General features: G+C 43.2%; 1 protein-coding gene across 1 annotated transcript in view; it reads left to right on the forward strand.

The window, feature by feature from the left end:
- Nucleotides 1–10,099: 10,099 nt before the first annotated feature.
- scn4ab (sodium channel, voltage-gated, type IV, alpha, b) overlaps nt 10,100–24,510 on the forward strand; it is a 35,093-nt gene continuing 20,682 nt past the window's right edge. Inside the window, exons 1-8 of the mRNA XM_024432921.2 lie at nt 10,100–10,279; nt 17,982–18,168; nt 18,388–18,525; nt 18,855–18,973; nt 20,803–20,892; nt 21,033–21,161; nt 22,920–23,011; nt 23,395–23,679. Of these exons, the coding sequence (XP_024288689.1) occupies nt 10,182–10,279; nt 17,982–18,168; nt 18,388–18,525; nt 18,855–18,973; nt 20,803–20,892; nt 21,033–21,161; nt 22,920–23,011; nt 23,395–23,679 (1,138 nt within the window). The 5' untranslated portion in view covers nt 10,100–10,181. The remainder of the gene's footprint in view (nt 10,280–17,981; nt 18,169–18,387; nt 18,526–18,854; nt 18,974–20,802; nt 20,893–21,032; nt 21,162–22,919; nt 23,012–23,394; nt 23,680–24,510) is intronic.

The raw sequence follows: 24,510 nt of genomic DNA on the forward strand, positions 1-24,510 counted from the left end.
GCATCCGATGACCTGGCCTCCACAATCCACCGACTTAAATGAAATTAAGATGGCTTGGGATGAGTTGGACCGCAAAGTGAAGGAAAAGCAAGCAACAAGTGCTCAGCATATGTGGGAACTCCTTCAAGACTGTTGGAAAAACATTCCAGGTGAAGCTGGTTGAGAGAATACCAAGAGTGTGCAAAGCTGTCATCAAGGCAAAGGGTGGCTATTTGAAGAATCTCAAATATAAATATATTTAGATTTGTTTAACCTCTACGGGACGGTTGTTGCTTACATGCGCTAATGTGACTACAATGACGTTGTATACAACAGCCAACTTTCCAGGACATAGACATGTCCTATATGGGCAGAAAGCTTAAATTCTTGTTAATCCAACTGCAGTGTCCAATTAACAGTAGCTATTATAGTGAATAATTTCATGCTACTGTTTGAGGAGAGTGCACAACAACAAAAAACTTTTATCACGGCAACTGGTTTGATATATTCACCTCTGAAGGTAAATAATGTACTTACATTCAGTAATCTTGCTCTGATTTGGCATTCTGGAGGTCCCAGAGATAAAATGTAGCATAGTTTTGTTTGATAAAATCCATTTTTATGTTCAAATGTAGGAACTGGGGTCTATAGTTTTACCCCACTGCTGTCTATGGCTCCACACACACCCCGCCTGGCCATCTAGATGTGTGAAAGTTAGTGTATACGCTAATGATCCATCATGTATGACATTCCTGGGGGTGTGTAAACTTACATTTTGTATTACTATAGCATAGCATTACCATAGCATGTTCTCTATAGTTTTGTACTTGAAAATGTATAATTTCACGAATTTGGCACATCTGGGCAAACTCCTGGCAGACTTGATACAAAATATTGTGCAGTAATGTAATAATTCTTTTCTGGATCAGTCTGAAGCTTTGCACACACACTGCTGCCATCTGGTGGCAAACATCTAAATTACAACTAGACTCCAATCTGAAAGTACTGTATGGCCTTTCTCTTGCATTTCAAAGATGATGGGGGAAAAAACATATGCCTGTTTTTTGTTTGTATTGTCTTTTACCAGATCTAATGTGTTGTATTCTCCTACATTAATTTCACATTTCCACAAACTTCAAACTGTTTCCTTTCAAATGGGATCAATAATATGCATATCCTTGCTTCAGGTCCTGAGCTACAGGCAGTTAGATTTGGATATGTTATCTTAGGCGAAAATTGAAAAAAAGGGTACGATCCTTTTAACAAATGATTTGGTTACTATATGATTCCATATGTGTTATTTCATAGATTTCATGTCTTCAATTTTATACCGCTATGTAGAAAATAGTAAAAGATAATGAAAAACCCTTGAATGGTAGTGTATATATATATACAGTTGAAGTCGGAAGTTTACATACACCTTGGCCAAATATATTTAAACTCAGTTTTTCACAATTCCTGACATTTAATCCTAGTAAAAATTCCCTGTCTTAGGTCAGTCCGTAAATTGCTCCCAAGGATGAAACATACTTGAGGAGGTCTACAATTTCTTTCTGAGGTCTTGGCTGATTTATTTTGATTTTCCCATGATGTCAAGCAAAAGAGGCATTGAGTTGGAAGGTAGGCCTTGAAATACATCCACAGGTACACCTCCAATTGACTCAAATGATGTCAATTAGCCCATCAGAAACTTCTAAAGCCATGAAATCATTTTCTGGATTTTTCCAAGCTGTTTAAAGGCAAAGTCAACTTAGAGTATGAGAACTTCTGACCCACTGGAATTGTGATACAGTGAATTATAAGTGAAATAATCTGTTGGACCAATTACTTGTTGGAACAATTACTTGTGTCATGCACAAAGTAGCTGTCCTAACTGACTTGCCAAAACTATAGTTTGAAATTTGTGGAGTGGTTGAAAAACGAGTTTTAATGACTCCAACCTAAGTGTATGGAAACTTCTGACTTCAACTTTAGATATACTACCAAATATAGCTATCTCTTTCTCTCTCTCTTGCTTCACCTTAATTTAGGAAGAAATTAGTTTGTTCAAAACTGTTCAACTATTGTCTTTATCTCTCTTTGAGTCAACTACTCACCACCTTTTATGCACTGCAGTGCTAGCTAGCTGTATCTTATGCATTCAGTACTAGACAGGATGGTCCTCCCCTTCCTCCTCTGGGGAGCCTCCACTGATCCCAACCCACACCCAAATACCCTCATACCCATGATCAGACTCCTCCCCTACTAGATGTGCGTGCAATCATAGAACTACAATTGCTAAAACATGGCAACTTGACTGCACCGTCATGGCCACCCTTCTATTTCTATGTTCGGTATTAACTTTCAGTGTTAAGAGCAGAGCTGAGTTCAACATTTATAATGATGTAGCCATCGATACATGTGTTTTGAACCTCTGCCAGATGTCATAGCATGGTGAGAGGATTCTCAAGATGTCCTATATATGCTTACCTTAAGTTGCTGAACATAGGTATACTAAGATATGGTAGGAGACACAGAGTATGAGTAAGATGCAGTGTTTAATATGCAGTTGGCTTGGTTGCAGAGGTCATGAAACATGACATGAGGGACATGAGAGTTAGCAGACCAGACAAGCTGTGAGAAAGTTGTGGGCTGGGATCTTCAACCCTCTTGATAAACACTAGACTGAGTATAACAAACATTAGGAACACCTCGAAGATCCAAGATGGCATAGCAGTCAGACGTCTTTTGTCCTCGTCTTGTTGTATACATATATATATATATATATATATATATATATATATATATATATATATATATATATATCTTTTATATATTTTTCTTTGCATATCTGCCGGTACAGGGCACGGAACCACGCCAATCCTTCACGACTGGACTACGACATCCCCGGATTATTCCCACCGCAAGCTCTGTGCCTTTTCGCCTGGATCAGCAAGCTAGCTGCAATCCGAGTGTCTACTCCTGGCTAACGTCTCTGCCCCGAAGCTAGCACCAGTTAGACCGGAGCCAGCCCATGCTAGGCCCATCTTCCGGCTAGCTGAAGAGTTACATCAGCCACTCTTGGGTTACAATCACCTATCCAGACCCGTTTTACTGCCGGTGCGGAGCCCCACCGGGCTTTCACGACTGGACTACCGACGTTATCTGCCGGAGGGGGTTATTCAACTGGCCCCTCCATCGCGACGTAACCTGAATGCCCATCTGCTAACTGCGGCCCGCTAATCGTTAGCTGTCTAGAGTATATCGGCTGCTAGCTGAATAGGTCCATCGGACAATTTTCTTGGGCCACTATAACTATAACTATTTTGCCAATTGGACTGGTCCCTTCTACCACACGGAACCCCACTAATCTACTGACGGAAAAGCACGAAGAGGCTATAAACAGACCTACTCCGTCTTCTGCTAGCTTGCTACCCCTGGTCCGGAGAGCTGTCTGAATCACCGTGTCCCCAACCAACCTCACTACTCACTGGACCCTTATGATCACTCGGCTAAGCATGCCTCTACTTAATGTCAACATGCCTTGTCCACTGCTGTTCTGGTTAGTGTTTTTTGTCTTATTTCACTGTAGAGCCTCCTAGCCCTGCTCAATATACCTTATCCAACCCTCCAGTTCCCCCACCCACACATGCGATGACATCACCTGGTTTCAATTAGGTTTCTAGAGACAATATCTCTCTTATCATCACTCAATTGCCTAGGATTACCTCCACTGTATTCACATCCTACCATACCTTTGTCTGTACATTATGCCTTGAATCTATTTTATCTCCCCCAGAAACCTGCTCCTTTTACTCTCTGTTCCGGACGTCCTAGACAACCAGTCCTTATAGCTTTTAGCCGTACCATTATCCTACTCCTCCTCTGTTCCTCTGGCAATGTAGAGGTTAATCCAGGCCCTGCAGTGCCTAGCTCCACTCCTATTCCCCAGGCGCTCTCTTTTGATAACTTCTGTAACCGTAAAAGCCTTGGTTTCATGCATGTTAACATTAGAAGCCTCCTCCCTAAATTTGTTTTATTCACTGCTTTAGCACACTCTGCCAATCCGGTTGTCCTAGCCGTGTCTGAATCCTGTTTTAGGAAGACCACCAAAAACCCTGAAATCTCCATCCCTAACTACAACATTTTCAGACAAGATAGAACGGCCAGAGGGGGCGGTGTTGCAGTCTACTGCAGAGATAGCCTGCAGAGTTCTGTCCTACTATCCAGTTTGAACTTCTACTTTAAAAAATCCACCTTTCTAGAGACAAGTCTCTCACCGTTGCCGCTTGCTATAGACCACCCTCTGCCCCCAGCTGTGCTCTGGACACCATATGTGAACTGATTGCCCCTCATCTATCTTCAGAGCTCGTGCTGCTAGGTGACCTAAACTGGGACATGCTTAACACCCCGGCCATCCTACAATCTAAGCTTGATGCCCTCAATCTCACAGAAATGATCAATGAACCTACCAGGTTCAACCCCAAAGCCGTAAACACGGGCACCCTCATAGATATCATTTCAGCCAACTTGCCCTCTAAAAACACCTCAGCTATCACTGCCTCATTGCCTGCATCCTTAATGGGTCTGCGGTCAAACGACCTCCCCTCATCACTGTCAAACGCTCCCTGAAACACTTCAGCGAGCAGGCCTTACTAATCGACCTGGCCCGGGTATCCTGGAATGGATTATGACCTAATCCCGTCAGTAGAGGATGCCTGGTTATTCTTTAAAAATGCCTTCCTCACAATCTTAAATAAGCATGCCCCTTTCAATTTAGAACCAGACCTGACTGGTCCTAAATGATATCATAACCGCCATCGATAAGAAACAATACTGTGCAGCCGTTTTCATCGACCTGGCTATGCCTTTCGACTCAAAAGCCTTGGTTTCTCAAATGATTGCCTCGCCTGGTTCACCAACTACTTCTCCGATAGAGTTCAGTGTGTCAAATCGGAGGGCCTGTTGTCCGGACCTCTGGCAGTCTCTGTGGGGGTGCCACAGGGTTCAATTCTTGGGCCGACTCTCTTCTCTGTATACATCAATGATGTCGGTCTTGCTGCAGGTGAGTCTCTGATCCACCTCTACGCAGACGACACCATTCTGTATACTTCTGGCCCTTCTTTGGACACTGTGGCCCTTCTTTGGACACTAACTACCCTCCAGACGAGCTTCAATGCCATACAACTCTCCTTCTGTGGCCTCCAACTGCTCTTAAATACAAGTACAACTAAATGCATGCTCTTCAACCGATCGCTGCCCGCACCTGCCCGCCCGTCCAGCATCACTACTCTGGACGGTTCTGACTTGGAATATGTAGACAACTACAAATATCTAGGTGTCTGGTTAGACCGTAAACTCTCCTTCCAGACTCGCATCAACATCTCCAATCCAAAATTAAATCTAGAATTGGCTTCCTATTTCGCAACAAAGCATCCTTCACTCATGCTGCCAAACATAACCTCGTAAAACTGACCATCCTACCGATCCTCGACTTCGGCGATGTCATTTTCAAAAAAGCCTCCAACACTCTACTCAACGAATTGGATGCAGTCTAACACAGTGCCATCCGTTTTGCCACCAAAGCCCCACATACTATCCACCACTGCGACCTGTACGCTCTCGTTGGCAAGCCCTCGCTTCATACTCATCGCCAAACCCACTGGCTCCAGGTCATCTACAAGACCTTGCTAAGTTAAGTCTCGCCTTATCTCAGTTCACTGGTCACCATAGCAGCACCCACCAGTAGCATGTGCTCCAGCAGGTATATCTCACTGGTGACCCCCAAAGCCAATTCCTCTTTGGCCGCCTCTCCTTCCAGTTCTCTGCTGACAATGACTGGAACAAACTACAAAAATCACTGAAACTGGAGACACTTATCTCCCTCACTAGCTTTAAGCATCAGCTGTCAGAGCAGCTCACAAATCACTGCAACTGTACATAGCCCATCTGTAAATAGCCCAAACAACTACCTCATCCCCTACTGTATTCATTTATTTATCTTACTCCTTTGCACCCCTGTATTTCTACTTTGCACATTCATCTACTGCACATCTACCATTCCAGTGTTTAATTGCTATATTGTATTTACTTCACCACCATGGCCTATTTATTGCATTACCTCCCTTATCTCACCTCATTTGCACACATTGTAAATAGACTTGTTTTTCTACTGTATTATTAATTGTATGTTTGTTTACTCCATGTGTAACTCTGTGTTGTTGTATGTGTCGAACTGCTTTGCTTTATCTTTGCCAGGTCACAGTTGTAAATGAGAACTTGTTCTCAACTTGCCTACCTGGTTAAATAAAGGTGAAATAAAAAAATAAATAAAAACCTTCAAAATATTGAGTTGCACACCCTCCCCTCCCCTTTTGCCACCAGAACAGCCTCAATTTGTCAGGGCATGGACTCCAAAAAGGTGTTGAATGCGTTCCACAGGGATGCTGGCCCATGCTGACTCCAATGCTTCCCACAGTTGTGTCAAGTTGGCTGGATGTCCTTTGGGTGGTGGACCATTCTTAATGCACACGGGACACTTTTGCCTGTGAAAACCCAGCAGCATTGCAGTTCTCGACACAAACCGGTGCGCCTGGCACCTACTACCATACTCCTTTCAAAGGCACTTCAATCTTTTGTCTTGCCCATTCACCCACTGAATGGCACATATACACAATCCATGTCTCGAGATTTAAAAATCCTTCTTTAACCTGTCTCCTCCCCTTCATCTACACTGATTGAAATGGATTTGTGACATCAATAAGGCATCATAGCTTTCTCCTGGATTCAGTCTATGTCATGCAAAGAGCAGGTGTTCTTAAGGTTTTGTAAATTCATTGTATAATAACATTTCAATTAGCACAAAGTCCGTGTGTAACTCAGACTTCTGTGTAAATCATGCAATGATGTCAAATAGACTTTCACCAAAATTCGAGTTCCATTCACAGATCTTGTGTTACGATTTGGCCTTAAGAGATCTATCTTGCCCAAATTCGTATTACACCCATCCTGTCCATGATGTGATGCTGGCCTCCTTGGAGTTTCACAACATTTGGTCAGTGAACATGTGTGAACCATTGTCTGATGCAGTGCCAACGTCTTCCATCCACACAGCCTCCAGCCCCCTCATCTCTGAAGATGACTCATCTCAGATGAATACCACCTGCAATATGCTGTCAAGATTTATAGTGTCAGGACATTAAATGGCATTGTAATCTGTGTCTTGGAGATACTACTACTGTCGTGCCAGAATATCTCCAAGATACAGGTTACATGGCCTACATCTGATTAAACAGCTTCTAAGATTAAATGTTCGCCATGATGAGTGAAAAAAAGGCACCAGAGAGGGAAAGAGAGAGAAAGCAAATACATTAATTAGGTTGTAGATAGCAATAACAATTGTATTTTGTAATAATGGTTCTTATTGTAAATTGACCATTGGATGGAATTATATTTTATTGAACTGTATTTAAACAGGGAAATCCCATTGAGATAAAAGCCTCTTTTACAAGGGATCCCTGCACACAATCATACAAATTCACAATATTTACAATTGCAATGTGGTAAAAAACATACAAGCAATTTAAGAAAAGCAACTAACAAAACTATAACGACACAGCGCAAGGGTGGAGACAATCACAAAGACAGGTGAAACAGATCAGGGTGTGACAGAAATATTATCATGAAAAACAAAAGACATTTCCTCAGTAAAAAGTTATCAACCAGCCATCTGAGCTGACCTAAAGTATAAGGGCACCGGGCGAGACCCAGATGCAGACAAGGGAGTCAGATAGTTTGAGTCTCCTGATATTTATTCGAATCCAAGGGGCAGGCAAGAGAATGGTCGTGGACAGGCAAAAAGATCAAGCGGTCAGAGTCCAGGAGGTACAGAGTGGCAGGCAGGCTCGAGGTCAGGGCAGGCAGTATGATCAGGCAGGAAGGTTCAGAGTCAGGGCAGGCAAGGGTCAAAAACCGGGAGGACTAGAGAGACAATAGATAAGAAAAAGCAGGCGCACGGGAAAAACACGCTGGTTGACTTGGCAAGACAAGAGGAACTGGCACAGAGAGACAGGAAACACAGGGATAAATACACCAGGGAAAATAAGAGGATGGGGTGGAGACAATCACAAGGACAGGTGAAACAGATCTGGGCGTGACACTAAAGGCACAAGAACATCAAACTTTAGAGACTTCTGGAGATCATTACACAAGTAAAATGCAAAAAAACTAAACACAGATCTACTGTACCTAACTCAGTGAAGACCGAAGGAATCTCCAGAGTTAACCATTCCTGTGATCGGGTCTGGTGACTCGTATGTCTGTAATTTAACAATGAAGTCAGGTATGGCAGAAGTTTGCACAAGAGGGCTTTATAAACAAAAATAGAACAGTCCATTTATCTACGAGACTTAAGAGAGGGCCAGACTTTATGATGCAGAATGAGGTGATGTGTACTGAACCCATAATAAAGCTTAGTGAGCCATGATAAACTGCGTATAATGGTTTCATATAAACGATGTCACCACAGTCTGAAGCCGGAATTTTAACTAACAACAATCTGTTGGATAACAAGTCTTCCCCTTTCTAGTAGCATGCTGAGGAGAATAAAGAATGTTCTAAATGGTTTACTGATTAGGCAATGTCCAGGCAATTCTGGGAAGTCTCAGGCCTCTCAATATTTCTGGACTTGTTTCCCTCTGTCCATGCATCCATAATGAGTCAGGAACTTGACCGGTGGCATTGGGGGATTAAGGAATGCTTGGATCTGTCCCAGAAAGCCACAACAAAGAGGCCGCTAAAGAAAGGACACTATTGATGTTCTGTTGCAGAGGGACATCATTTTATTATTGAGGTTTTCTGCAAAGACTCTGGGCTTTGGATATAACCTCACACAATTGCTATCTTCCTAACATGCTTACTGGTAAATAGATTTGGGGAGATAATCAAATGATCAGTCTGTAGTCCAAAGATAATACCTTAAAATAAATATTAGAAAAATGTTGTAGAACAAGTACATCTGTCACGTTCTGACCTTTATTTCCTTTGTTTTGTATTTATTTAGTATGGTCAGGGCGTGAGTTGGGTGGGCAGTCTATGTTTGTTTTTCTATGATTTGGGTATTTCTATGTTTCGGCCTAGTATGGTTCTCAATCAGAGGCAGGTGTCATTAGTTGTCTCTGATTGAGAATCATACTTAGGTAGCCTGGGTGTCACTGTGTGTTTGTGGGTGATTGTTCCTGTCTCTGTGTTTGCACCAGATAGGACTCTTTTGGTTTTCCACATTCTTTGTTTTTGTAGTGTTCATGTTTATTCCTTTTTGTTATTAAACATGAATCAGTATAATCACGCCGCATTTTGGTCCGCTTCTCCTTCACAACAGGAAGACCGTTACAACATCTTCAGCCATTATAGTTATGCAAACTGCATAAAATAATTAGCTGTCTGACTTAACTCATCGAGGCAATCCCTCATGTCCAATAGTGTTGCAATTCCAATCTCTAATCCTCCTGTGATCCAAAGCTGAGCCTGGCGCAGGGCAGGCTTTTACACTGAGCACAGCCCTCGTGTGGATAAAATCACATCCTTGTGAAGTCGGTAGGGAGCATTAGGGACAGTCCATCTAAGGACAAAATCACTGTCCTCGAGTTGTGGACAATATGGGACAGTCTGACAGCTCTGTACTAATGCTTCATACATCTCGAAGTGCTGCGGTCGTGAACATGTAGTTATCCTTGAACTAGATAATACTGAGATTTCATACACATTTTGTTGCCATGTCAAATAAGTCTTGCAGCTGCAAGTAATAGCAATTGTAGTAATAAACATTAAAGACAACTTAACTAGCCATAACATAGGAAGCTTTCTGCAACAATTCACTATTTACATTCTAGACTGTGTCTGCTCAGTGACTTGAATGTATCCCAGTGATCCATTTCTCTAAGAACAATCCATCATGAAGTGCCTCCATTCAGTAGAATAATGTCCTTGTGCCCCTGCTATGACCCATCCATGGGTAAAACGGGTAGAGAACTTGGACTATGGGGGCGGACGTGCAACAAGAAAAATGGGAACTTTGTTCGACCCGACTGAGGCTGGAGGTCGAACTTTCATCTTAATCCAGCAGTTTAAAAGGGACTGCCAGCAAAGGGGTTCCTTCAGAACTGCTCTATGTGTAAAGAAAGGCACAACCGTAGTGTGAAAGGATAGCGGAGGACTCTGTTGTCATGCCGACCCGAAAGATAACTCTGCTGGAAGCCTGGGAGAGAAACAGGACCTTTCGGAGGAAGAAAGCTAAAGACCTGAAAATAAGTCCTCGTCTACTGTAAGTGGATATACGCATTTCAGGAGGGTGGTGATTGGGGTTCACAGTCTCACTGTTAAGTTGTGAGTTAGAAGTTCTCTGTTTGTCCTTATAGATGTGATGGTAGTCCGTGCTCAATTATCAACATGGTTGGTACGCTCAGAAAATAACTTTAATAAAATGGAACATAATTCAATTGCTCATAATATCCTACATTGAATGGACCACATTGGTGGTTGTATGCAAGAGGGAATGGGTTTGATTGTTTCAGCCAGAGTCGCCAGGTTTTGTTGTGTAAAGTAAATATTATCTACATAGATACTATTGTGATGATTTTATCCAGGATTTGGTCAATACTTATCTTTAACACATTATTTTACAACTATTGGAAAAGAGCCCCTTAATATCAGATTTAGGACCACACAGCCACTCCACTGAATAGCAGGCTATTGCAACTGGAAGTTTTGAGAAATTATATGATACAAATTTGTATTCCTGGTATTATCAACTGAAACATAGGTTATTGTTTTTTAAATTTGTTGTTCAGTAACCCAGAGTGACATCTGTGTGTGTGTGCGTGCATCAGTGCATGTAAATGGGGAAAAATAATTAACTAAACTGTGATGCATGCCAGCAGTCACAACACAACACTAAACAACACATCACTATAACAGTAACAAACTGTGCCCAAAAACTGTTAGGGTCTACATAAAGCTGTCCTAACAGCAGTCCCAACATCTTACCACTGCTACACTTGGCGATCAGCGGAGCCTTGTCTGGCAGCGAAACAGTTCATTCAGCCTCATTTACTGCCATTTAAAAAAACAAATCTGATATGGCTGACTTGCTAAATAACCAATTGTAGCTTCTAATGACAATTGAGATGTACAAACTATGGCATAAGTGGATGACAAGCGGATAAGAGGCAATCCGTAATTTCGATTAAGACATTAATGAGCGAGCTAGGACGTACATAGTCAATATAACTATTTGTTTAGCACATTTGAAATGTACAGTGACAGAATTCAGAACATGGGCTGTTCTTACAGTGTTCTCCCTGTTCACCAAGTCAGAACTGTAGGATAAATAAAGGGGGCATATAAGCAGACAATGAAAGCTCTTACAATATTTGATGATTACATTTATCTTAAACAGGTTATAGGCTATATGTGCACCACGGCAGAACTGTAGGAGAAATTAAGAATTGTAAATAGATCAAACTATTAGGGTGAGGCACATGGACTACTAACATCTTAATACTCAACAGACACTTAGTATTACTTTCTTAACTACAGTATACATATCTCCCTGGCATATTACATAATTTATGCAGCAGCATCTCTCTGGCATATTACAGTACATAATTTATGCAGCAGCATACAATACATTTTTGGACTCACCTTTTTGTGCTGTGCTCACTTGAATCTAGATGACACGCCCTGACCTTAAAGAGCTTTTTATGTCTCTATTTTAGTTTGGTCAGGGTGTGATTTGGGTGGGCATTCTATGTTTTTGTTTTCTATGATTTTGTATTTGTATGTTTTGGCCGGGTATGGTTCTCAATCAGGGACAGCTGTCTATCGTTGTCTCTGATTGGGAACCATACTTAGGTAGCCCTTTTCCATCCTTTCTTTGCGGGAAGTTGTCTTTGTTAGTGGCACTAATGCCCTGTTAAGCGTCACGGTCATTTCTTTGTTTTCTTGTTTTGTTGACGACATTTACATTCTAATAAAAGAAAATGTATGCTTACCACGCTGCACCTTGGTCTCCTTCCGACGACCGCCGTGACACTAGAAAGTTGCCGGATTTACAATTCTGAGTTGGATGACCGTTCAAAACGTATTTTCCCAGTCAGAGCTTGTTTATTCCTGACTTTCTATTTGTCTTGAACTCACTGAAGTCAAGTTTTCAGAGTTAACAGTTGTTTTAGGCGCACAAATCATGCTTCATTGACAGCACGACCAATGTTAAATTTTTATAATTTTAAACTTGGAAAAGAGCCCCTTAATATCAGATTTAGGACCACACAGCCACTCCACTGAAAAGCAGGCTAGTGATTGCTTTGCAATACTTGCAGATTTAGCTACTGTCACTGACCCCTTCCAAACAAGTCACTGTTGAATTTGCGATTTCCAACTTGTTGTGTAATATTTATGACAATGACCTATGAACACCGATGCATTTTATCTATAATTTCTCTTTATTATTTATCTTCATATGACAAGGATTAAAAAGGATTTGCTAGTAGATTGTCGACTTGATTCATGATGATGACTGCTTGCTAAGATTTTGAAAGTATGATGTTGACATGATCAGTCCAGTCAAAGCTACTGTTAGGGTTGCACATTTTGGGGAATATTCAGAGGTGGAAACTTTACGTGGGGATTAATGGTAATATATGCAGATTAATATTAATACCATTTAAATGTACATGTTTTGCATTGGATATATTTACCATATCATATGGAGACAGAAACATAAACCTTTTTCTTATCATAAGTAGACATAATGGCAAATTATTAAATCCTCCCAAAATAAATATTTGAAAACAATTTAGTTACGAATTTAACTTTAATTAAATGAGTTGACTCTTCACATGGGATGATTTCACTAAACAACAAAAGAAAGGGAAATGGAATGATCCCCAATGATCCATTGCATCTCCCAAAAACATTTCCATGTCTTCTCCCTGGACCTCCTCGATGTCCACCTCTTGAACATCTGAGGCCTCTCAACTGTCACTTTCCAACCCTGTTGAGGATGGCTAGTTGTCAACCTCAGATATCCTCAAATTTGCCAGGATGGCCACACATTTTTCAACCCCTGTATTGGTCAGCCTGTTGGGTGCTTTGGGGTGTGTTCCAAAACAAGGACCATTTGCGCTCTGAGGCGGCTGATGTTGGTGGGATTTGAAGGATGGTGGAGGCAACAGGGGAAAGAGCCTCAGATCCACAAAGTCCCTTCCACCAGATGGATGATGATATATGTTGGCATGACTGCCATATTGCATCTCCATCCCAAAGCACTTGCTTGGAAATGTTCTTCGACAGACTGTCAAGAACCTTGCCCTCATCCAGGCCAAGGTGGCGAGACATGGTAGTGATGCGACCATAGGCCTTGTTGATCTCTGCATCAGACAGGATGCTCTTGCCAGCATACTTAGGATCCAACATGTACGCTGTGGCGTGTATGGGCTTCAGGCAGAAGTCTTCACACTTTTTGATGTATTTCAGAACTGCAGTTTCCTCTGCTTGGAGCCACAGTGAAGTGGGCAGGGCAGTACGGGTTTCTTCTCTTACATTTGCAAGCAGAGTCTGAACATCAGAATGGATGGCATTGTCTCCCTCAATCCGTGCAATGGCTACTGCTGTAGGTTTCAGGAGTTGCAGGCTGCTTACCACTCTCTCCCAAAATACATCACCCAGGAGGATCCTCTTGATGGGGCTGTCCATATCGGCAGACTGTGATATGGCCATTTCTTGGAGAGACTCATTCCCCACCAGGAGACTGTCAAACATGATGACAAGCCACCCCAATGGGTGTTGCTGGGCAGCTTCAATGTGGTGCTCTTATTCTTCTCACTTTGCTTGGTGAGGTAGATTGCTGCTATTACTTGATGATCCTTGACACACCTAACTATTTCCTTGGCTCTCTTGTAGAGTGTATCCATTGTTTTTAGTGCCATTATGTCCTTGAGGAGCAGATTCAATGCATGAGCAGCACAGCCAATGGGTGTGATGTGACGGTAGGACTCCTCCACTTTAGACCAAGCAGCCTTCATGAGGGGCGTATGCTGGGCGAAGAACATTAAGAAATCTCTTCTAATACACATTGCCTGTAAGCATCAGAGGTGAACCAGTTGCATATACAGCTCGAGCAAGACATTCATCAGCATTTCTCTGACTACGTACCTCCATTGAGTCAAAAGAACTTCTGATTCCAGGAGGACCATGAGCTGTTGCTATCGATAAGGTGTCTGATTCATCATTTCCACCTCGATTGACTTTTGTCAGAGGTTGCTTGTTGTGAGCTCTGAGGGAACTTTATGCACTTGGCCAGATAATTCTGCATCTTTGTTGCATTCTTCACATATGATTTGGCACTGTATGTGAAAATTGTAAAGTCTGCATCTAACTCACACCCTCAAACACGTAGATACCCTGAAAGCAGCTCACTTTACAGCCCACTTTCCAGCTCACACTCTCAAACACCTAGATCCCCTGAACGCAGCTCACTCCCCAGGTCCCAATCACCTGAATTCTAACACACCTGTATGTCATGACCACACACTATTTAGTTCAGTTCTTTGCACCCCATCACTGTGAGGTATTGTTTGTTTTGTGACATATGTCTTTCAGAGCTCTGTTTTTCCGGGGATTTACTCCTCTCGTATATGATAGTTTTTGCCTGCCTTACTAATGACGACTTTTGCCTATTCCCTGCCTGTACTGTAGCCGGGTTTCCTATTATCTACCTATTGCCTGATCTCCCGGACTACGTTACTAGCCTTTTCCCTGCCTGTACTGTTACCCTTTTGGACCCCCTGTGCATGACCTCTGATTGAGAACCATACTAGGCCAAACATAAAAACACAAAATAGAAAAGGGAACATAGACTACCCACCCAAACTCACGCCCTGACCAAACTAAAACAAAGACATAATAAAGGAACTAAGTTCAGAACATGACAGTACACCCCCCCCCCCCAAAGGTGCGGACTCCGGCCGCAAAACCTGAACCTATAGGGAAGGGTCTGGGTGGGTGTCTGTCCGCGGTAAGCAGCTCTGGCGCGGGACGTGGACTGCACTCCACCGTAGTCTTTGCCCGCTTCTTTACCCGCCTCCGTGGCGCCTTTAGAGCAGCGACCCTCGCCGCCGACCTCGGACTGGGTACCCTAGCAGCGGGCCCCGAATGGACGTGAGATTCCGGCAGCACCGGACGGACGGGAGACTCCGGCAGAACCGGACAGGCGGAAGACTCCGGCAGCGCCGGAGAGAAGGACGGCTCTGGCAGCTCCTGACTGATGGGCGGGTCTGGCAGCTCCTGACTGACGGGCGGCTCTGGCAGCTCCTTACTGACTGGCGGCTCTGGCAGCTCAGGACAGAAGGGAGACTCTGGCAGCTCTGGACAGGAGGGAGACTCTGGCAGCTCTGGACAGGAGGGAGACTCTGGCAGCGCTGGACAGGAGGGAAACTCTGGCAGTGCTGGACAGGAGGGAGACTCTGGCAGCGCTGGACAGGAGGGAGACTCTGGCAGCACTGGACAGGTAGAAGACTCTGGACAGGCGGGAGCACCTGGAGGGAGGAGACAGAGAGACAGCCTGGTGTGTGGGGCTGCCACAGGACCCACCAGGCAGGAGGCCTGGTGCTTGGAGGAGACACTGGATGGAACGGACTGTGGGGGGGCACTGGAGCCCTGGTGCGCAGCCTTGGCACCCCTCCTCCCGGCTGGATCACCATTTTAGCCCGGACCATCCAGAGTGCAGGCACAGGTTGAACCGGGCTGTGGGTGAGCACTGGATATCTGGTGCATACCACTCGCACCTCTTCCTTAGGCTCAATACCCACATTCGCCCGGCACGGGTGGAGCGCAGGCATAGAACACACTGCACCCTCCCAGCGCCTCGGAGACACAGCACGCAGAGCCGGCGCAGGATACCCTGGGCCGAAACGGCATACCGGAGACCAAACACGCTGGTCTGGCACAACACGCCCTGGCTGGATGCCCACTCTCGCTTGGCACTTGCAGGGGGCTAGCCTGTAGCCCACCGGGCTATGAGCGCGTACTGGCGACACTGTGCGCTTGACCGCATAACACGGTGCCTGACCAGTACTGCGCTTCTTCCGGTAAGCATGAGGAGTGGGCTCAGGTCTCCAACCTGACTCTGCCACACTCCCCGTGTGCCCCCCCCAAAAAAATGTTTTTGGGCTGCCTCTCGTGCCTGTCGCACTGCTGTGCTGCCTCCTCATATTGCCGCCGCTCAGCTTTCGCTGCCTCCAGCTCTGCCTTGGGGCGGCGATATTCCCCAGCATGTGCCCAGGGTCCCTTTCCGTCCAAAATCTCCTCCCCTGTCCATGAGTCCGGAGATCGCTGCTGCCCGATACCACGCTGCTTGGTCCTTGGTTGGTGGGTGATTCTGTAACGATCGTCTGTGGTGGAAGAAGGTGAGGACTAAAGCGCAGCATGGTAAGTGTTCATATTTTTAATATAATAACTGAACACTGAACCAAACAATAAACGACAAACGAACAGTCCCGTAAGGTGAATGGAAAAAACACTAAACAGGAAATAATCACCCACAAAACATAGGTGGGAAAAGGCTACCTAAGCATGATTCTCAATCAGAGACAAAGAACGACACCTGCCCCATACCAGGCCAAACATAAAAACACAACATAGAAAAGGAAACACAGACTACACTACCTACCCCAACTCATGCCCTGACCAAACTAAAATAAAGACATAATAAAGGAACTACTGTCAGAACGTGACATGTACACAGCTTTTCCTTTCTACAGTAGCTGCTGTGAAATGTCTCCACACATCTGATATGGCAATTTCCCGTAAAGATTAATTCCATGTACAGATAAGTAGTTATGCAGCTAGATTAAACAACTTCTTTGTAAGATATGTTTTAAAATGAGACATGTATGGAAATAGTTGAATTAACACTCCTGAGTTAGCAGGCTCAAGCGAGCTAAAACCCACATGGTAGCAAAAACTAACTAGAAGAAATTGCTAACAAGTTGGAAATGATTTAAACACACTTTGTTGTAGGCTACTATTTACTAGTTAACAAAAAATCATGTATGTCATTTAAAATATATTCACCCCACCCAGTATTGTAATCAAAACTTACCAGAAAGCATGTAGTCCTTGGCTCAGACAGTGTACTAGCGTGGGCTAAATAGCATCTCCTTAGTATCCAAGATCTTGAGAATCAGCTGTACATGTGATGGAAGAGTGCACTGCACATGTGATGGATCAATGCACTGTGCATGCAGAGGGTTGCAATTCCATTGAATTGGGGATAGCAACAATACCTAGAATTACCTTATGTGTATCCCACAAAAAAGGTTCACTGTTATATGCTAACGTTTTTGATAATTTAAGCAAGATTCCCCAAATTCCCGGGCTTAACATCCCATGGAAATTTACCGGAAAGTTTCCGACCCTTTGCAACCCTAGCTACTGTACATATAATGTTATTTGAAGTAATTTTATCCGTGGCCAATGAGCTTGAGCATTCTTGGGATGGGCACTTCTAATGTAACTATATGGCAGCACCCAAGGGGCTAGAACTTTCTAGGTCTACCCTTAGACTTTGGCGGTGACGTAGTATCCCCAGCCACAGTGCCTTGGTTTTTGTCAAAATAGTATTATTTAGAAGTCATATTGTCATTGGAAAGGAGTTTCCATTGACAAAAGGGGAAGAGGATTCTGTAAAGTGGTTTCATGGCTACGGATTGTTGTACAAAGTGCAGATGAAGGCATGGCTGCTCAAAACACAGAAAAGGACCCACATGTATGAGTTCACATTTCAGCTGAAGCTGCTGCACAGCGTCCTCACCCAATCATTTCTCTGTGTAATTGTCCCTCTCCATAAAATTCCCTTATGCCAGAACATGTTGTTTAAAATAATGCATTTTAAATATGTATTTTTTAAACTTCCATTTTCGTGTCTAAATCTTTTAATCTGCCTTATCCATCCCTCCAACTCACAGCCCACTGCTGAGAGACCCCAGTGTGGTTGCATCCCTCACCCAGCAGAATGCCAAGATGGTCGCCCTGCTCCCTCCCCCAGGCACCGAAGTGTTCCGCCACTTCACCCTTGAGTCGCTGGTGGAGATTGATAGGCGGATGGCCGAGGAAGCAAAGGAGCAGGAGAGACAAAAGACCCTGAACATTGAGGTACATTTAACATTTTAGTAATTTAGCAGACACTTATCCAGATTCCAGAGTGACTTTACAATCAGTGGATTCAAATAAGGCAGTTCAAATGACCACATATCACAGTCAAGCCATTTAAAGTAAAACGGTCTTTTAAAATAGCTGCTATCCACAAATTCAGTGCTAGTAAGAAATGGTAACGTGTTAGTAATCATATTTTTTGTACCTTCTTCTTCGGAGGTGGCAGAGCAGGACCTGCCAAAGCCAGCCGTCGACCTGGAGACCGGCAAGATCCTGCCGTTCATCTACGGAGACCCACCATGTGAGCTGTTCAACACACCTCTGGAGGAACTGGATCCTTTCTACAAATCACACAAAGTGAGCACTGCAGCCCCGGTCCCTTAGTAGCCTGAGGACTGAGTGTCCACAGAACCAGACATTATCACAAAGTCATTTCCTTTGCAATAAGCTCAAATTAGATGTGTATTTTGACAGAATTACACATTCCAAATAATAATATTATATGGTTATTATTCAGAGGGTAAATGCCCTCGGATTACAACAATAACTGATGTATCATGATACATGACTCATGCCAACTCTATTTTGCTAATATCCTTGAGACAAACATGAATACATTCAATTAAAGTAAAGATAATATTGGACTTCAAAAACTTCTTCACTAATCTTTACTTCTTGTTTTTCAGACCTTTATTGTCATCACCAAAAGGAATACAATATTCAGATTCAATGCTGAGCCTGCCTGCTACATTCTGACTCCCTTCAGTATTCTCAGGAGAGGATCCATCAAAATTCTCATGCATTCATATCTTTTCAATACAAGTATCTCACTGATCAACATGATAAATAAATATAACTTAGCATCCCTGCTGCATGTTCAGAGTCCAAGAAGTGTGCTAGTATAGTGTGTCTGTGTACATGTGTGCTAAGGTAAAGAGAATCAGAGCAGGTGGTCAGTCCAGTTTAAGTGTTCAGCAGTCTGATGGCCTGTAGATAGAAACGGTCTCTGAGCGTGTTGGTATCAGACCTCATGCTCCGATACCATGTGCCCGACAGTAAGGGAGTGAACAGCTCGCGGCTGGGATGTGCGGGGTCCTTGATGATGCTGCTGGCCTTCCACATTACCGTTTCAAGTAGATCTCCTGGATGGGTGGGGGCACTAGACCATCTTCACTATTCGCTGTCGGGCCTTGCACTCATGGAGTGTGCAATTCCTGTATCAGGCTGTGATGCAACCGGTCAGGATGCTCTCGATGGTGCAGCAGTAGTATTTGAAGAGGATCTGGGTGGCATTGCGAATTGGTGTTGTGCAAAGCCACACAGTCGTGGGTGAACAGGGAGTACTGTAGAGGGCTGAGGACACACCCCTGGGGGGCCCCTGTGTTAAGAGTCAGTGTGGAGGAGGGGTTGTTGCCAATCCTCACAGCCTGTGGTCTGCCCGTTGGGAAGTCCAGCATCCAGTTGCAGAGAGTGGTGTCCTGACCCAGAGCTCTGAGCTTGGTGTCAAGCTTGGAAGAAACAATAGGTGTTGAACAGCATCTTCACATTGTTGTTCCAATGTGTTACGGCCGTGTGAATATTAATGGAAATGGCATCTTCTGTGGATCTGCTGGAGTGGTAGGCAAATTGGAGTGGGTCCAGTGTGCTGGCCTTGATGTGGGACATGACCAGGCTCTCGAAGCACTTGAGTGTGATGGGGCGATAGTCATTTGAACATGTCATCTCTTTTTTCTTGGGCACTGGGACGTATGGTAGTCTCCTTGAAGCAGGTGGGGACTACAGCCTGGGACAGAGACATGTTGAAGATGTCAGAGAAGACACCCGCCAGCTGGTCAGGACATACTCTGAGGATGCGGCCAGGGATGCCATCTGGGCCAGAGTATTTACTCTTTTGAAAGTTTTCCTCACATCAGCCTCGGAGAGCGAAAGCACCTGGTTGTCCGGAGCAGCTAGACTCTTCCTGGATGGATCGGTATTGTCTGCCTCGAAGCGAGCATAGAATGTGTTAAGCTCAACTAGGATGGAGGTTTCGGTGGGCACCACACAGCTGGATTTGCCTTTGTATCTCGGGATAGTCTCGTCCTTGACACCTACTTGACGAGTCTGAGTTGTCGAACATCAATTCAATTTTGTATTGTCTATTTGCTTACCTAATGGATTTGCGGAGCTCGTACATTCTTGCCTTGTACGTGTCGCAAGCCACCGAGTCATCTGGGTTTGTTCTGCTAACATCGAATGCTGCAGTACGGGCACTCAGCATGGTACGGATATCTCCATTCATCCAGGGTTTTGGTTTCGGTATTTCCGGATTGTTATTGTGGGTACAACATCATCAACACATTTCCTAATGAAGCCTGTGACTGACGTTGTATATTCGTCAATGTCAATGGATGAGTCCTGGGTTCGATCCATATCGAAAATAGTAATGATTTCTTTTAACGTGATTTTATTATTATTAAAGATTTTTATTATCAAGTATGTCACCCATTAGCCACTACTGATTACTATATTCATATGAATCAGAAGATATAAATAAAATAAAATGTTCTTTAAAAAAATTGACTAATTAAATTGGTCCATAGAATTAGATTTGAATACCATTGTAACTCCATGTTATTTCCTTAATGTGGGTACATTGTTTAGCATGTTCATCATGTTGACAGTCGTGTCCAACTGTGCGTTTATGACGATGAGTGTCCCTCCGGCATGGAGTAAAACTGTTGAGTAAGTTTCAAACCTACATAGGAGATTATTAATGCTTTGTGAAAACTATAACATTATTGAGAGTGATTTTGACCACTACAAAGTTTCACCTAAAGCTATTTTATACAGCTTCTCTCTCTCCTCCTCTTTTTGTATTGCAGATATGTTTTCACTGGTATCTATACCTTTGAGGCAACAATTAAAGTGTTGTCCAGTGGCTTCTGTGTTGGAGATTTCACATACTTACGAGATCCATGGAACTGGCTGGATTTCATTTTGATCAGCATGACGTGAGTATTGGGAGAGTGATTGCTGTCAGTTGTCAGCCCAGTAACATTAGACACAGGGACAGGTATTAGAATGTGTGTGTATTTGTGTGTTTCTTTGTGTGTCTGTGTGCATGAGTGAAGAAGTAAGGTCAAAGGTTAGGAAGGTCAAATGACATCTCCAATGGCTTAATGAGTTTGACCCTGGCCATGTCTGCTCCTTACCTCTCCTTCCCCCAGGCCCCAGCACCCCATGTACTCTCGCTCTAAACCCTCTGTCTACTACATCAAATACGATGATTGCTTCCTCATCCATGTCCATGACCTGGTCAAATCCACCTAGAATACAACTTTACCCAGTGAAAACTACCTAGAAAGAACTTGTCCCCTCTTCCACCGATCCTCACACCTGTACACTCACCTTAGGTCGAGTCCTATTTCAAATCAGTCAATTCAGGAAATGAGTTGAAATTCAGTATTCACCAATGTCAAAATATTGGGAAAAGTTTAATTCATGAATGGAATGTCAATCCATTTCCTGAATTGACTGGATTGAAATGGAACTCTCTGCAACCATGACACTTCCCTGTCATGATTGTGGGCATGTTCCCTGCCCTGTGTTTTGTCCAATGTCAGAAGTTTACTAAAAGTGTCAACTCTGTGACTCAGATTGACTAGTCTTTAGTAAACATAGCAAAGCTTGCATGTATTTCCTTTTCTTTTAAGCAGCTATGTTTTATTTTGTTTGGCTAAGGAGTACTAATTGTAAATTGCTCTGGGTAAGAGCATCTGCTAAATGACTAAAATATAAAATATATCTCTCCATCCCTCTCTCTCACTCTTTCTCTCTCCATAATGCCCTTCTACACTACCTGCCTTGTTTTATCATGGAGCCTTAGAATGAAAATATTTGTCCACTTGCAAAGGAAGGTCACACACCACACTCCGGGTCTATTTTTAGGTGTTTACCTCCTTCCCTGTCTTTCTTTGCCCCAGTACCAAGTGACTAAAGGTCTGTGGTGCTCCAAATTGCTGCACTATGATTTTTGAGGGGCAGACACAGTACTGTATATGAGGGGCAGATACTGTACTGTATATGGCCTTGGAGCCCCGATGAAAAGTAACACCTTAAAACTCATCCGGCTAGTTTCAGTCATGTACGGCAGGTAGCCTAGCGGTTAGAGTGTTGGGCCAGTAACCGAAAGGCTTCTGGATCCAATCCCCATGCTGAAAAGGTAAAAATCAGTTGTTCTGCCCCTGAACAAGGCAGTTAACCCACTGTTCCTGGTAGGCTGTTGATATAAGTGGGTTAAGGATCCTACTATAAAAATATGAAACAGATTGTTTCTGTGGAACCTATGTGATCTAGCTTCTTTCAAATGTATTTTTGTAAGTGTCATCCTTCTTCGAAACATTGACACTTTTGCGTGGGAGTCACATCCACATCATGACGTATGCCACTTCATAACTAAATCTCCATATATGGTGTCTTACTGGTCCAGTCACACTCTTGCCTTCTGCAGTCCGTTTACAAATAACACTGCCATTTGGCTCTAGAAGTCGATAGTTGCCCTGAGCTAAATATATCCTCCGCTAAACCATATATTTTACCATAGCAATCCTCTGATCCTCCATGTTAGAATAACAACTGAGCCAATGGTGTTGAATTAAGTGTAGATTAAAAGTCCATGAAACTGAAGAGATTTTTGTTCAACTGACACATCAACTGTCAACTCCTCTATTCTAATGTGTGGTTGTGTTGTTATGTTTTGTGTTCGGCAGGTACCTCACAGAGTTTGTTGACCTGGGCAACGTGTCTGTCTTCAGGATGTTCCGTGTACTCCGAGCCCTTAAAATAATCACTGTAATTCCCGGTACGTGTCACATAAGAAGGTCCAAATCCCACTGGGGTGTGTTTGTTTACTGCACCACCTGCTTTTGAACACCTGCTTTGGGTCCTGTGTAGCTCAGATGGTAAGTGTGCGGTGCAAGCAACCCTAGGGTTGTTTTAGTTTGTATTACAGCTCTCTACTGTAAGTCACCTTGGATAAAAGCATCTGGTAAATGGCGTCTGTTATTATATTATAAGCACAATGCCCTGCAATGTACACAATAAAAAAAAGGGTTGTTAATTACAACATACAGAGAACAAGGATATCAAGCACATCAAATATTCTCCACATTGTGTTATTCATTCTTCAACAAATAGTTTACATGTCACATATTATTTTAATGTTTATTTTTATTTATTTGAAAGGTCTGAAAACCATTGTGGGCACTCTGATCATGTCAGTGAAGAAGCTGGCTGATGTGATGATCATAACAGTGTTCTGCCTGGCTGTGTTCGCTATGATCGGCCTGCAAATGTTCATGGGAATCCTGAAGCAGAAGTGTGTTCACTGGCCCCCTGGTGAATGGCATTTCAACTCCACCTACATGGGCAACATCACTATGGCTAATGGTTTTAATGACGTTATGGGCTACAATGACATGAACACCGGCAACGGCACATGGGACTTCAAGGCATACATCAACGATAAAGGTATTGACAGGCTTTTGATGGCACATTGACTTGTGGAAGGGGAGTTGATAGTGGCCTAATGAACCATTATATTATATTAATTGGGAATTTATCATGGCACTTACAGTATGATAGTTTTAAATAAGTATATACATTTCTATGAGAAGTATACACATTTGAATAAGACATTTTATAAATGCATGCTTCAGTAAAGCTATTGGCTATAATGACATAAGGTGGCAACAGCAAGTGGGACTTCAATGCATACATCAATGATTAAGGTACTGACAGGCTTTTGATGGGTCATTGATTCAGGGAATTGATAATGACTTACTGAACCAATTTCTTATGGCTTGGGGGAAGTATTTCAACGTCTGGATGAGAAGCGTGCCCAAAGTAAACGGCCTGTTACTCAGGCCCAGAAGCTAGGATATGTAAATAATTGGTAGATTGGGATAGAAAACTATCTAAAATTTCCAAAATTGTTAAAATAATGTCTGTGAGTATAACAGAACTGATATGGTAGGCAAAAAACCTAAGGAAAATCCATCCAGGAAGTGGGATTTTTTTTTATGTGGGTAGTTTTCAATTGAATGCCTATACTATAGAGTATATAATGGGTTAGGACACAGATTGCAGTTCCTATGGCTTCCACTAGATGTCAACAGTCTTTAGACATTGTTTCAGGCTTGTTTTCTGAAAAATGAAGAAGAATGAGACCTTTCTATCAGTGGACTGTAGAATCATACTGTGCTGGTTTGTGTACGTGACCGAGTGCGCGCCCTTTGTTGTTTTTCATTTCTATTGAATACGCTATTGTCCAGTTTAAATATTATTGATTACTTAGACAAT

The sequence above is a fragment of the Oncorhynchus tshawytscha genome, linkage group LG09 (genome assembly GCF_018296145.1).
Source record: "Oncorhynchus tshawytscha isolate Ot180627B linkage group LG09, Otsh_v2.0, whole genome shotgun sequence".
Lineage (NCBI taxonomy): Eukaryota > Metazoa > Chordata > Actinopteri > Salmoniformes > Salmonidae > Oncorhynchus > Oncorhynchus tshawytscha.